General features: G+C 36.8%; 1 protein-coding gene across 1 annotated transcript; it reads left to right on the forward strand.

Annotated features, from left to right (window-relative positions):
• The first annotated feature begins 311 nt into the window (after window positions 1-311).
• On the forward strand, window positions 312-7,660 carry LOC138893144 (uncharacterized). The gene is made up of 8 exons (XM_070176917.1): window positions 312-852; window positions 1,216-1,292; window positions 1,421-1,534; window positions 1,683-2,141; window positions 2,261-2,374; window positions 2,806-3,780; window positions 4,167-4,325; window positions 7,358-7,660. Exons 1-8 carry the CDS (start codon window positions 312-314, stop codon window positions 7,658-7,660), a joined length of 2,742 nt encoding a protein of 913 aa, XP_070033018.1.
• The last annotated feature ends 7,538 nt before the right edge of the window (window positions 7,661-15,198 follow it).

Here is a 15,198-nt window from a genome sequence, read left to right on the forward strand (position 1 = left end):
GGTATTTCCTCTCCCAAAAATTCCTTTTCTCTTCTCCGTTCTCTTCTTCTTCTCTCCTCTTCTAATTCATTCTTATCTTTCTCTTTGCAGTTATGGTCTATCAACGAAGTCGCACTAGAATTAGTTTCCATTTCGGTTAATTCAATTTTTATATTGTAATTTTGTCATTTGCTTTACAGTAATCATAAACCTAGAAAATTGTCCCAAATATTCATGTCAATTTACTTTAATTTGTTGGATATTGGTTCACTGATAGTCGGGTTCTGAAATTTGGTATCAGAGCTTCGATTCGTGCAATATGTGGGGTAGAAATGGTGGACGGAACTCGTTCTAAGGTAGTGGATGATAGGCTCAATCAACATGACGAAGTATTGGAAGAAATGCTAAGCAATCAGCAGGCATTTCGCACTATGCAAACAGGGATTCAAGGAATTCTAGAACTTATTTTAGAGAGGTTGACTACTCTAGAAAGGGTACCAAACAGAGACGTTGGTGACCAACCACAAGGAGACGGACTGCTGCCCATTTCAGCTCAGGACATGAGGCTAAACAAGATTCAACTAGTTCCAATACCCCCTCCTAAATGGGAGTTGCCCAGTTTCGAAGGTTATGAACCTAAGGTATGGATCCGCAAATGTGAAAGATATTTTAACTTGTATAGAACTCCTGATAATCAAAAGGTGGAAGCGGATGCACTTTACTTGAATGGTTTAGCTGAAAAGTGGTATAACTCCTTAGTATTGAGTAGAGGAATAATAGGTTGGGTAGAGTTCAAGGAAGAACTGTGTAGCAGATTTGGTGGAGAATTGCTGGAAGATACATTGAAGGAGTTTAATAAGTTGACGCAAACAGGTATTGTGGTGAGTTTCCGAGAATATTTGAGGATCTAAAAGCCCAAATGCTTGTGAGGAACCCTTTGCTGAATGAGTTACACTTCTTATACATCTTTATGGGATCTTTGAATGAGGAAATCAGGTTTGGTGTGAAGCTATTCAAGCCTACAACTCTAAAGTTTGTGATCGAACAAGCAAGGTTGTAGGAGAAGGCCATTGAGGAAACCCAAAAGAAAAATAAACTCAGTTACAAATCTCCTCCTGTTTTGGGTAACCCTTCCATTTCCAGGAGTATACCAACTCCAACAACAGTAAGGCCGAATGCCTTCAGGCTTAGCCCTGAAGTTTATGAGTACTTTAAAAATAATCATCTATGTTTCAGGTGTGGCGAGAAATATGTACCAGGCCACCAGTGTTAGAAGAAGCAACTTAATTGCTTGGTGGGAGAAATTGAGACTAGTATTGATACTACTAAAGTACTGACTGAGATAGTCATAGAAGGGAAAATTGAGCAGGAAGTTCAGGAAGCTGTATGTATGAGTGCACTATTTGGTAGTAATCCATGAGTGAGCTCTATACTGGTCAAGGAAAATGTGAAGAATAGGAACCTCACTGTGTTGATAGATTCAGGTAGCACACATAGTTTCATTGATGAAAACATTGTCAAAGAGACAAGTTATCAATCCAGCTATTGCCCTCCAGTAAGACTTACTATAGTTGATGGTAACTATATTATGTGCACTTCCATCTACAAAAGGATTCTTATGGAAGATGCAGGGCAGATCCTTCCAAGAAGATTTTCTTATTATTCCACTTGGTATCTGCGATATTGTCTAAGTGATTGATTAGATGAAGAAGCATAATCTAACCAAATTTGATCATGAAAAGAAGTGTTTCACCATTGGGAGGAAGGGTAACAAACTAGCACTTCATGGCATTCTAGAGGAAGGAAGGCTGAGCATGATATCGAGTGGTTCATTGGGAAGAATCATCAAGAAATGTCATGTTATCATTTCTCACTTGTTCATGTTGAGCACAAGTTCAGTGAGCAATCAAAAACCAGTAGCAGACGTTGTCACAAGGGTGTTCGATCAGTATACAGATATTTTTGCTGAGCCTAAATCATTGCCTCATGTCAGGTCTTTAAACCATGCAATTCCACTCAAACCTAGATCAATGCTTGTTAGTTTGAGGCCTTACAGATACAACTATTACCAGAAAGATGAGTTAGAGAAGCAAGTCAAAGAAATGCTTACTAATGGCACAATTCAGCAAAGTCAATCTCATTTTTCATCACTAGCTTTTCTTGTTTAAAAACAAGATGGTACTTGGAGGTTTTGTGTGGATTACAGAGGGTTAAATGACATCACTGTTAAAGACAAGTACCCAATTTCCATTGTGAATGACTTGTTGGATGAACTTTATAGATCTGTGGTATTTACGAAAGTGGATCTAAGGACCGGTATCATCAAATCAGAATAAGGGTTGAGGATATGCACAAGACTGCTTTTAGAACTCACTTGGACCATTATGAGTTCAAGGTGATGCCATTTGGGATTAGCCAATGCACCTGCAACATTCCAAGAATTGATGAATCGGATTTTTCAGCCCTTCATTAAGAAATTTGTCCTAGTTTTCTTTGATGACATACTCATTTACATCTTATCATTAGATGAGCACATTCAACATCTCACTATTTTATTTGCCACACTGAGAGAACATTCTTTATTTGCAAAAGGGTCAAAGTGCTCTTTTGATTAGCCTAAAGTGGAATACTTAGGGCATATTATCACTAAGGATGGGGTTTTCACTGATCCTGCCAAAATTCAAGCTATGATGGATTGGCTAGGCCTAATTTAGTTAAGTTTCTCACATGGTTCTTAGGTTTAACAGGTTACTATAGAAAATATGTGCCAAATTATTGAACTATATACAGGCTTCTCACTGATCTACTAAATATGACTCCTTCAAGTGGAATATTGAAGCCGATTTAGCATTTTCAGCCCTCAAAACAGCCATGAGCTCCACTCCAATATTAGCACTACCTGATTATTCTAAGGAATTCATAGTTGAGACTAATGTCAGTCACAATGGTATTGGGGTTGTCCTAATGCAAGAAGGTAGGCCTATTGTTTATTTCAGCAAGGTATTAACACAGAAACACAAGGGCAAATCCATATATAAGAAGGAATGCATGGCATTAATGAATGTGGTTGACAAATGGAGACACTATTTGCAGTTCAAACATTTTGTGGGGAGAACAAATCACCATAGTTTAAAATACCTCTTGGAGCAGAAGGTAACTTTAACTATTCAACAAAAAGGACTGACTAAATTACTAGGGCTAGATTATGAGGTCCAATACAAGATGGGTACTGAGAATAGAGTAGTTGATACACTCTCTAGGCAGCATGAGAAGCCATATGATTACACAGATCATGGCACTGGACAATTGCTAACTATAAGTGTCTTAGTTCCTATGTGGATGCAGGAAATAGGAGCTAGTTTTGTAGATGATGATCAAGCTCAAGGGCACATTGTTCAATTCACAGTGGACTTGAATGGACCTAACATATGGCACTACTCCTCTAGGGTTCTAAGAAGAAAGGGAAAGATCTATGTGGGAGCTACTGGAAAACTAAGACAACAATTAGTATCTATTTTTCATGACTCCTCTATTGGAGGACACTCTAGACAATTAGGAACCTTTAAGAGATTGGCTTTACTGTTTTACTGGCCAGGAATGAAACGAATGGTGGTGCAACATGTGACTAGTTGTGATGTGTGTCTCAGAAACAAAGAGGAGAATGTGGCATATCCTGGACTTTTACAACCTCAGCCTATTCCTAACCAAGTTTGGAGCCATGTCAGCATGGATTTTATTGAGGGCATACCCAAATCACATAATCAGGATGCTATACTTGTGGGTAGTGGACATGATATCAAAGTATGCTCACTTCATAGCCCTCAACCATCCCTTTACTGCCGCAACAGTAGCTGAAAAGTTTTGGAAGAGGATCCACAGTCTGCATGGCACCCCAGAATCCAGTGTCACTGACAGAGATAGGATCTTTTTGAGTAACTTTTGGCAATTATTGTTTAAATTGTTGGACACTCAGCTAAATTATAGCACTGCCTTATCATCCTCAGAGTGATGGGCAGACTAAGCGGGTGAATAGATACATTGAGAATTACCTCAGATGCATGTCTGCTAGCAGGCCTACTCAGCGAAAATAATGGCTTTTCTCAGTAGAGTGGTGGTACAACACAAACTTCCACACAGGATTACAGTATACTCCCTTTGAAGCACTTTATGGTTATTCTCATCCACAGTTATCTATTGGCCCTTTACTTGAGACTATAGTGCCAACTGCTGAAGATGCAGTCATGAAGAGGCAACAAATGCTACAATTGCTTAAGGATAATTTATGCAAATCCCAGGAAAGGATGAAACTATATGCTGACAAGAGAAGGACTAACAGAGAATTTCAGGTTGGCGACATAGTCTATTTGAAACTACAGCCTTACAGGCAAACATCTATTGCTCTTAGAAAGAAATTGAATCTATGTTCTAAATAGACAAAATACATAAAGAGACACTTAAAGTTAGCCTCAGATGTCTATCTTACACTCCAACTTACTCAATGATCAAGTAGACACTTCAACTTGGCACAAGTATGTCTTGTGAACACCCCCATCTGGTAAGCTTAGAGCGTGAGTTACAATTGCATATGACATGAAAAAGTGACAAATAAAAAATTGACATGTGTAATTTTTGTAAAAAAGAAAAAGACATTTTATTTAAAAAGAAAAAGAAAAACATTAGAAAATCCTATTTACCATCTCCTTCACCGTTGTAACAACCCGGTCGTTCATTCTGAGAGTTATAGCCCCATTTCCCCCATCTATGCTTATTTATGGGTTGTTCAACTGTATTGAGTTGTATCAAGTTGGTAGGTTTGGGTTCAGAGTAGTTTTGGAGTGAAATGAACACTTAGTCTCTTGGTTAAAAAGTTAAGTTAGAAAAATCAACCGGAAGTGGAATTATGAGTAAACGAATTCGGATGTGGATTTTTATGATTCGATTAGCTTCGTTGGGTGATTTTAGACTTAGGAGTGTGTCCAGAATATAATTTGGAGGTCCGTGGTAGAATTAGGTTTGAATTGGCGAAAGTTGGAAGTTTAGAAGTTCTTAGGCTTGAATCCGAGGTTGATTTGGTGTTTTGGTGTTGTTTTGGGTGTTCCGAAGGTTCAACTAAGTTCGAGTAGTGATATATGACTTGTTGGAATTATTGGTTGAGGTACCGAGGGCCTCGGGTGAGTTTCGGATAGGTTTGGGTTGTGTTGCGCTCGTTTTTCTTATGTTTCGACGTCGTTTCTTCAAGCATAAATGATATTATATTGAACAAATGAGCTCCGATTTCCTTTTTGATTGAAGCATTAGATCCGTATCATAATTACGAACCCGTAGCAAAAAAAATCGTTAAATTTAGACATCGTATGAGGATTTTAAGGTCATTTTACAAGGAATTAGGTTGTCAGATTTATCAGATTAATTACGAAATTGCCACTGACGGCGTATTTAAAAAGCTGCACGATTTGCAAATATTAAAACCTACATATCTCCTTCACTATAAGGTCAAATTGAGTGATTCAAAAGCCTAACTTGACTAAATTTTCATAAGGAATCCATTGGAGGCATAAAAAGCAAGTTTCGAGATTGTTTGGCAAAAGAAACGAGGTAGAATAACTGGCAGAAAAATATATAAAATGAGGGTTTGTTCATTTGGTCATATTTTGAGTTGGGGAACTCGGATTTGGACGATTTTGGAAGCGATTTTCACCATAGGGATTGGGTAAGTGTTCTCTACTCGGTTTTGGTTATATTTCATAAATCCATCTTTGTTTTTGGGATTTGATTGATGATTTCAAAGTAAAATTGAGGGAGTTAGGGCTTGAGTTTTGGAGAGATTTAGGTAGGGATTTGAGGGACCAAACGGAGTCCGATTTTGATTTTTATATGGTTAGACTCGGGAGAGGACTAGGGTTCTAATTCTGCCATTTTGACTAGTTCCGAGACGTGGGCCCGGGGGTAGGTTTTGGCTGGTTTCGGATTTTTGGCATATTTTGTAATTTTTACTGTGGAATTCGATTCGTTAGCCTATATTGATGGTATTAATCTGATTATGGTTAGATTTGCAGCTTTTGGAGACCGAGTCGAGAGACGAGGGCATCCCGGAGTAGGATTTTACGCTATTAAGGTAAGTAACAGTTTTAACTCTGGCTTTGAGGGTATAAACCCGATGAATTTGATACCGTGTGACTGTTTGGAGGTGATACCCACGCTAGGTGACGGGCGTGTGGGTGTATACCTCGAGGGATTGAGACTTGGTCCGTCCCGTGAGGCCTCATGGCCATCATCTGTGTTTACGTAGTTACTTGTTGTTGAACTTGTCTGCCTTCATGTTAGAGACCATGCTTAGGCTTTATTCATGCTTACATTATTTGTACTTAGTCATAGAAATTATTGTACATGTTTACCTCAGCCTCTATTATTTGCTAATATGCTGTGATACTTGATGTTTCGGGCTCATTTCCGTATTTTCTATATTATATTTAGAGTTGATTTAGTTTATGAGAAATTCAAATGTTGGAAATATTTTATTAAATTCTTATAATCGATTTAGTAGTAATATTTTGGGAAATAGACTTGTCTTGTAACACGATAGGCGCCATTACGACCAAAGTTAGATTTTGGGTCGTGACAACAGCCCACCCTCTTTCTTCTTCTCCATAAATTTCCACCAAATCCTATAAACCCCATTTTCTATTCAATTTCACTTTCATTTTTTTTAAAAAATTCATCATCTCTATTCAATTTTATTTCCACTATTTTTAGAAAATTCATCATTTGCTTCAATAATTCATCGAAATGTTGCATCGTCATCTAATTACACAACGCGGAGGATTCCACAATGCTTGCACTTGCAAACTATGGTTAAGGCTTGGTCCAGATTCATGGAAATATTAGCAACGATTACCACTTGTCTAATTAGATCAGATGTTAGAATCGAAAATAATAATGCTTCTTCTATTCGCTTATCCTCTATTTCCATGGCTGCCATAAAAATCGTAACACTATTTAGAATTATGGTTTATTAAATAGTGTATTTGGTGTTGTTCTTATTGGGGTGATAGCGTAAGGGTGATGATGAGTTTGTGATGGCGGCGGAAGAGTGGTGGTGGCTATGTCTTTATTGGAGATGAAGAAAATGGGGCCCATATGAAAAAAAATAAAATAAAAATATAATTTTAAGAGCTTTCACGCGCCCGAAATTGTGTGAAAATCAAATATTTTGCCATGTCAGCTCATGGTGTCCACTAGACACACCTGTGCCAAGTTGAAGTGTCTACTTGATCATTGAGTAAGTTGGAGTGTGAGATAGACATCTGAGGCCAACTTTAAGTGTCTCTTTATGTATTTTACTTTCTAAATATTATGGCCCTTCAAAATCCTTGCTCAGATTGGCAATGTAGCTTATAAGTTGGAGTTGCCCTCTGAATCAATGGTGCATCCTGTGTTCCATGTGTCGTTGCTTAAGAAGAAGAAAGGCAACAAAGTTGTAGCTCAAACTACTCTACCTCTCACGAGTGAAGATGGTCAGTTCCAGATTAAGCCCATAGCTATTCTAGAAAGGAAGATGGTCAAGAAGAACAATGTGGTTATTGTTAAGGTGTTAGTTCAATGGTCTAACCTTCCACCTGAAGATGCCACTTGGGAAGACTACCAATTCCTTAAAGCAACATTTCCAGATTTCCATTCTTAATCCTTGATGTCAAGAATTGTTTTTAGGGGAAGGAATTGTCATGAACTATTACCATTCACATTTCTAAATTAGTTAGTAGGAGTAGAAATTAGCAAAATAGAAGAGACGACCAAGATTAGATAGGAATTAATGAGCATCAAGGGCTCTGATTGAGCCACGTCAACATGCTTCCAATTGAGCTGCCAACGCTGTTAAAGGCTAAAAACCAAGAGAGAGAAGGCATAACTGAATTTGGTATTTCCTCTCCCAAAAATTCCTTTTATCTTCTCTGTTCTCTTCTTCATCTCTCCTCTTCTAATTCATTCTTATCTTCCTCTTTGCAGCTATTGTCTATCGATGAAGTCACAATAGAATTAGTTTCCATTTCGGTTAATTCAATTTCTATATTGTAATTTTGTCATTTCCTTCACAGTAATCATAAACCCAGAAAATTGTCCCAAAAATTCGTGTCAATTCACTTTAATTTGGAGGATATTGGTTCATTGATAGTCAGTTTCTGACATCATTGATTTCATTTCTCACCTCTAGGTGATGAACGCATCTTCTCTAATTTGCACTTGGTGAATAATCTTATTGTTGTTAATTTTCATTGACTCGTGACTTATTGAAAATGCATTTATTAATATATAGTCTCACATGGGTGGAATGTAACCCCTGTAGCTGGCGTGGATTTGCTTTAAGTTTGAGGAATTCTTATTAAGGAAATTCTGCATCACTTCTATTTTTTCAATTAAATAGTTTGATTAATAGACTTTAAGATATAGAAGTGATACGTTCAAACTAGAAAGATTGGGAATTGTATAGGTCACGCATCTTTTTTTATTCTCATTTTCCATAACCGACTCCCGGCTCTTTTTCTTTGTCAACGCTATTAAGGGGCAAGGACCTATAGATTTTCCTACTTTACTTATTAAAGATAATGAGAATGAGTTATTCAAACAAAAAGAAAAAGGTCCTACTTAGTTGACCGACAATAACAGATGTTTGCGAAACTAAGTAGGGCCTGAGGTCCATGCGAATCCGCAAATCTGAGGAGTATGCCTTCATACAATACATATTTGGTATGGCACAAAACAAATAGTATCAAAATGCCTTATGACTTTCTGGATGCATCTTATTCCCTTTTTCTGAACTTTTGAAGTCCTTTTCTTCTTATCTTTCATTTTCACATGTCATCCTATATTCACTACTAGAAATTGGGTAAAAACCGATCAAGGTCGACCGCCCAACTTTGTTCGGTCAAAAAACCAACCAAAAAATCGATCAAAGTTGGTCGGTTTTTCAATATATATATTTTTTTAATTTTTTTTTACGAAACCGACCAACTTTGATCGGTTTTCTTTGGCGCAAAAATGTGGGAAACTATTTTTGAGTCCCGCGAAATTTATTTTTCAAGAAACCGACCAACTTTGGTTGGTTTTTCAATTAAAATAAATAAAAATTAATATTAAAAAAATCGACCAAAATTGGTTGGTTAATTCGGCCGGTCATTTAAAAAAACCGATCAACTTTGGTCTGTAATTTTACTTTTTAATAAAATCGACCAACTTTGGTCGGTTATTTTCGTGCGAAAATACAATTAAAGAGTATAAATCAAATAACAGACAATCTTAAAACAAAATGCACTAATGGTCTAGTGGTAGAATAGTATTCTGCCACAGTACAGACCCCGGTTCGATTCCCAGATGTTGAATCTTTTGATTATATAATTAAAAAACCGACCAACTTTGGTCGGTTTGTTTTGCAATTTTTTTTTTTTGAATTTAATTGACCGACCAAAGTTGGTCGGTAATTTCCGATCAACTTTGGTCGGTATGCCTTTCCGACCCCTAAAATATCGTCCACACGTAAATGGTCGCGTTTTGATCGATTATTGACCATTACCGACCAACGTTGGTCGGTTTTTACAGGATTTCTAGTAGTGACTTATGTTTTTCTTTTCATAAGTTGAATGAAAGATGAAAATAGAATGAATGCCGATAGTACGTATCTTCATTGTCTAAAGGTCAGATTCTTGTTTATATGGTCATCTGGTAAAAAAAACAAAAGTTTGTTTGCTTCCACCCTTTCCCAATTTTTATCGTGTTGTTAGAATAATTTGGTATTAGATTATAACTATTATGGCTTCTTATATGTGGTTTATTAGTTTTCATCTAATACTTTTGTCTCCATTTCAGCCTAATGGTGCAGATCGAGAGTGAGCATACTTCACCCGTGGATAGAGAATGACCAAGCAAACACTTGGTATTTGTTTTTTCATATTTAGCGATGGAGTGCGCTAATGGTATTTTTGTTTGTCTTTCTCCAGATTTTGTTCCCCCATTTGAATCACTTGGTATTGAAACCGATATTACTACTTGTACTGTAATTAAATACTAGTGATATCCTTTGTTCTCAGATCGGATAGACACCAACAGGGCTATGTGGTGGAGTAGTAAATACTGCTTACCCCTTCATCCTTAATCAGAGGTCTCGGGTTCGAGTACCTGGGTATAAAGTTACCTTTATTAGAGAGCGTTTTACCCCCAATGTGATATTTTCCTGCGCGAACACGGATTTAGTCGGCCCCAATGTGAGTAACGGACACCAGATGGGAAACAAAAAAAACCAAAAAAAAGATCGGATAGACTAATAGAACGTGCCACGAAGCATTGTGTTGGTTGAATGTGATCGACAGGATGAAGTTTCAGCTTAGGTGCTTTTTTTTTTTTAATGTGTTGAACTGCCAAGTAAGACCTTACTTTATTAATAATTTTTGTGACTCATTCATTCATGTTAATCGTTTGTCCACAAACAAACCAAAAAGAAAAATAAGTTTTCCGTAGTAGTTTCATATTCAAGCGTGCATTTTATACTGACATTGCATTAACATGTCTTATTACTAATTCAGATTGAAAGTTGAGTCCGCAGTTTTTTTCCTTCAAAAATAGAATGGAATAAAGAAGAGATAGTCTATCTTGTATCGATCTTATAATCACTTTATGATTAGGTTAATTACCATTCACGACATTCTTGACTTCTCGAGGGGATATTTCTTACATAAAAGAATACAATTGTAATTTTGCTCAAAATAATAAACAAAAAACGACGATTGTTTTGTGGTTATATAATCCCTCCATCTCAGGAAATTTATTTTTCTCTTCTCTTTTAGTATGTTTATATTATGCTTAACTTCATATTATACTCCAAAGGGAAGTTCTACGGAGATGTTTGGAGGCGAGAGGTGTTCACATAGATTGCACTAGGGCGATTAAGGATATATATAATGGAGTTAAGACTCACGCTAGGGCAATGGGAGGAGACTCGGGGTACTTTCCGATTAATGCTAGGCTGGAGATTTGGAGACATACCCTGAAAACTAAAGGTTTTAAGTTAAGCAAGACTAAAATCGAATACATGGAGTACAAGTTCAGTGACGTAACTCATGAGAATGAAGTGGATGTGAGGCTTGATACACAAGTCATCCCCAAGAGGGGTAGTTTTGTCACACCCCAAACTCGGGGAGCGCGACCGGCGCTCAACCGAGAGAACCCGACCGAGCAAGCCTGTTAGATTTTCTTCTACCCAAACTCATCCATGAATAAAGAGGATATGTACTCCATTAATCAAACACTGAAAAGATTTTATTAACAACTTCCTTTTCATTCCCATTAGCAGCTTCATTCATAATTTCTAAAATATTACGAGTTTATAGAATTAATGAAAAATATGACTTTCAAATACCAATATTTCTAGTTCAATTCCCAACATCAACCCCAACTCACAACCTGTCTACGGAGCCTCTAAGTACAATAAAAGAGTAATATGGAAATGCCGGCAACAAGGCCACGGCTATACCGCAAAACACAGTACATGAGAAACAAAAGATACATGACCCCGAAATAAAGTGGGGCTCACCAAATTAGCTGAAAAGAGTGTACTGCTATCACTGATCAATGCCGTCTGCTGTAGAACCACGTGCATCCATTAAAGATGAAGCACCCCCGGCAAAAGAGACGTTAGTACTGTCGAATAGCACTAGTATGTATAGCTAAAAGTCCTCTTTCAAAATAAAATGCCCATATAAGAAAAGGCAACACATAAAAATAATAAGTCACAATCAACAATATCCAAATGTCCAGTTAAAACATAATAATTTTCAAAATACGAACTGCATATACAATTTTGGTTGGGAGATCATTAGCACCGATATACCACCGTCTTTGTTAGCATGGAGTCCGATCACGCCCGACCGGCTAGGCCATCTCCCTACGAACAATGTGGTTTGACATGTGATGTGAAAGAAAGTTGTTACCAAGAGTAGTACTACCATATGCGTAATATGGCGTCTGATCTCCACCCGATCAGCTAGGCCGCCTTCCCACATATGCCATGTGGGTTGACTTTTCCAATCCACAATTGTTACCAGTTTCATCCAAATTAAGGGGAATAATATCACAATTTCTCCAATATTTTAATTTCATCCCAAATAAGGGGAATAATCACAATCCATCCCTACACCGACACGTGTAGTTTCAGGTGTGGGCCTTATGACCCACCCTTCCTCGGTTTTGCTAATGATGCTCCCAAAAATATTTTGATTTGATTTACACACAGAGGTAACATAAGTACAATTGTACTCACCTCAACATCTTTCACATTGTATAAATTCTCATTAGTATTTCCAGTCATTCACAATGACAATATTTCCTTGGCTCATTTGGCCATTCACAAGATTCTTTATTCCTGGCACGATGGCCATATTTCATATTCCACACTTTCACCCCTTTCAATTTCAAAGATCACCATCAAATATCAACATATAAAATATTCCGAAAATTACAACTTTAAGTTCATTAGAAATGAACAATTTAAGCACCATAGATTTCTTTCCGAAAAATGGAGTAAAATAATTGGCAATTGATACGCAAGTTCAAATTATCAACAAGTAACACACCATTTATTCTTGAAATACTTTTCTCAAAAAGGGTAATACACAATTTTCATCACGAATATGTAAGAACGCAAAACACATTGAAAATGCTCACAAGCATAGTATTTGTTAAAACAGCCACATATGGCATGACTTGAGTACAAATGCTTTTAGTCAATTCTATTTTCGAAGTCATTTTAAAACAGTTGAGTCGAGGCTCATTCCATAATCTTTATCACATATTCTCATTTCATTGGCACCACTAGCCACAACTATAACTTAAATTCTTGGCACATTGGCCATACTCATATCCCCAATTCACTCATTTCACTTCCAACCATATTTATAGATTATAAACAATAAGACATTTCCAATCAAAACTTTAGGTACAAATATGAGCAATTAAGAGTCTTAAGAATATTGAGATTTTCTCACACAATTTGGCATCATAACCTTCAATTGGAACACGACTCAAAGACATAGTATTTTAATACGCAAACCATACTTTGAACATCTATCTTTCGATATAAGGCTCATTCGCAATAAACAAGTTTATAGGGAATAACCCGAAATATAGAAGTTAGGAATCTTGAGCCAATCATACTTGATCTTACGGAAATATTATGGATATCTATTCTATGAGAGAAAGTTTAGCCAACATACCTTACTTTGAACTTTCCTTAAATTATTACAACGTTCCAGAAATTCTAGAAATCCCAATATATTTTGAGACATAACAAAATTGAACCATTATTAGGAAGATATTTATGGTCTCAGCTCATTTGAGCATTTTATCAAACACTAGGTGTGCAAATTTAGCTACAAGGTTCTTCTACAAGATTTTCTTCACTCCACAACCCAATCTTTACTTATTTGAGCTCAACAATCTTCCCATAAACCTTATTAGTACAAGCATGTATAAATAATACTCTTACACCCAAGAATCATACTACCAATCACCCATCTTTTACCCCAAACTCGAAATTGAAGACTAGGGGTTTGAATCTTACCTCTTAGATAAAGATCTTGTGAGATTTCCTTTTTGGATTTCAAAGCTTAGGCAAGATCTTGATGAACAAAACATTTCATCTACTTTATTTCTCTAGAACACTCTTACTTCTCTCTAAAAAACCTCAGATAATTGCCCCTAAATAGACCCCAAAGCCTATTTATCAAAATGAGGTCGGGTTATAAAAATAGAAAAATTAACCCTCCGAAAGCAGGTCTGCGGTCGCATAATGGACCGCAGAATGGGTATATGGGTCGCAAAATGGTTGCAAAAATCGGTGCCCAGAACTGGGCTGTTCTGGTCCATTCTGCGACCAGTTTGCGGTTGCAGAAGCAGTTTCGCGATCGCATAATTATTCTGCAATCGCAGAGTTGGTCGCAGAATTGCATTTTTCTAGTCTTTGGTAAGTTGATCATAACTTCTTGTAGGAGTGTCCAAATGATGAACGGTTTGAAGCATTGGAAACTAGACACATAGACCTTTATATTGATATTTAATACACCATATAACGCTTTATATCAAGAGAGGTATGGTTATTTGAAGTTAGGTATTGTGCGAACTCATTTGAAACTTTAACCCATCATAAATTTTTCAACTTGCCTTAGCCTTGAGGCTCTTCTTAGACCATAAACCATTATTAATGCACCTCATACATATATTAGCATGATAAATTGATATCATTCTTATAATAGCCCTTGTCTGCACACAAAAATAATATAATTAGTGCACATCAACTTTCTTAATAGCGCTTAAGTACTTCAAAATTTTTCGGGGTGTTACATTCTCCCCCACTTAAGAACATTCATCCTCGAATGTTTTACAAGTCCCTTATAAGAATAGAGTTACCATCATTTTACCTCCAACCATTATACATAGGCATTTATGACCACATGGGGCTTATACTTCCCTTCCAAAATTTCAACTTACTCAAGGCCCGTAAAATTTGGCTATCTTTACAAAGTCTTAAAGATTTTGACAGAGTTTCCCCTGTAACTGGGACTATCCACCTGTCAGAGAATCCCAGAAATCAATCCTAATAATATATTAATTATTCAACAACGCATCACAGTATATATCAACAACTCCGATCTCAACATTAGGGCATTACATTAACAAAAGTGGTATCTTGACATGAACTGCACATTTAAACCATAATGCATAGAAGGTACGTTTTTTAACCACAACCATTTGGCTCTACAAACAAGTGAGAATATTTCATTTTCTCTATACTTTTGGCCTACGAGGTGATCTCTTCGACTCACAAACCTAGCCATAGCACTTGACGGAGGCAATCTTAACTTCCGGACTTATCTAACAAGGATAGCAAATAATTGCTCCTCATAATCCAATTATCCATTAACTTCACCTTCTTAGACATGGACACATGAAACACCGGGTACATGGAGAATAATAATAGGGAAACATCTTACTCATAGTTTGGCCTATTTCTCTCAAGATTTCATAAGGCCTAATGTGACTACACATACTTTAGCTTCCTTAATAATTCACCCAATATAATCATAGAGAACATCTTGAGAATAACCTGTTCACTTTCTTCAACTCTATATCCCTACGCCGAATACCCAAACTAAACCTTTGGCGACCTCCAACAATTAG

Source organism: Nicotiana tomentosiformis, chromosome 5, assembly GCF_000390325.3.
Source record: "Nicotiana tomentosiformis chromosome 5, ASM39032v3, whole genome shotgun sequence".
NCBI lineage: Eukaryota > Viridiplantae > Streptophyta > Magnoliopsida > Solanales > Solanaceae > Nicotiana > Nicotiana tomentosiformis.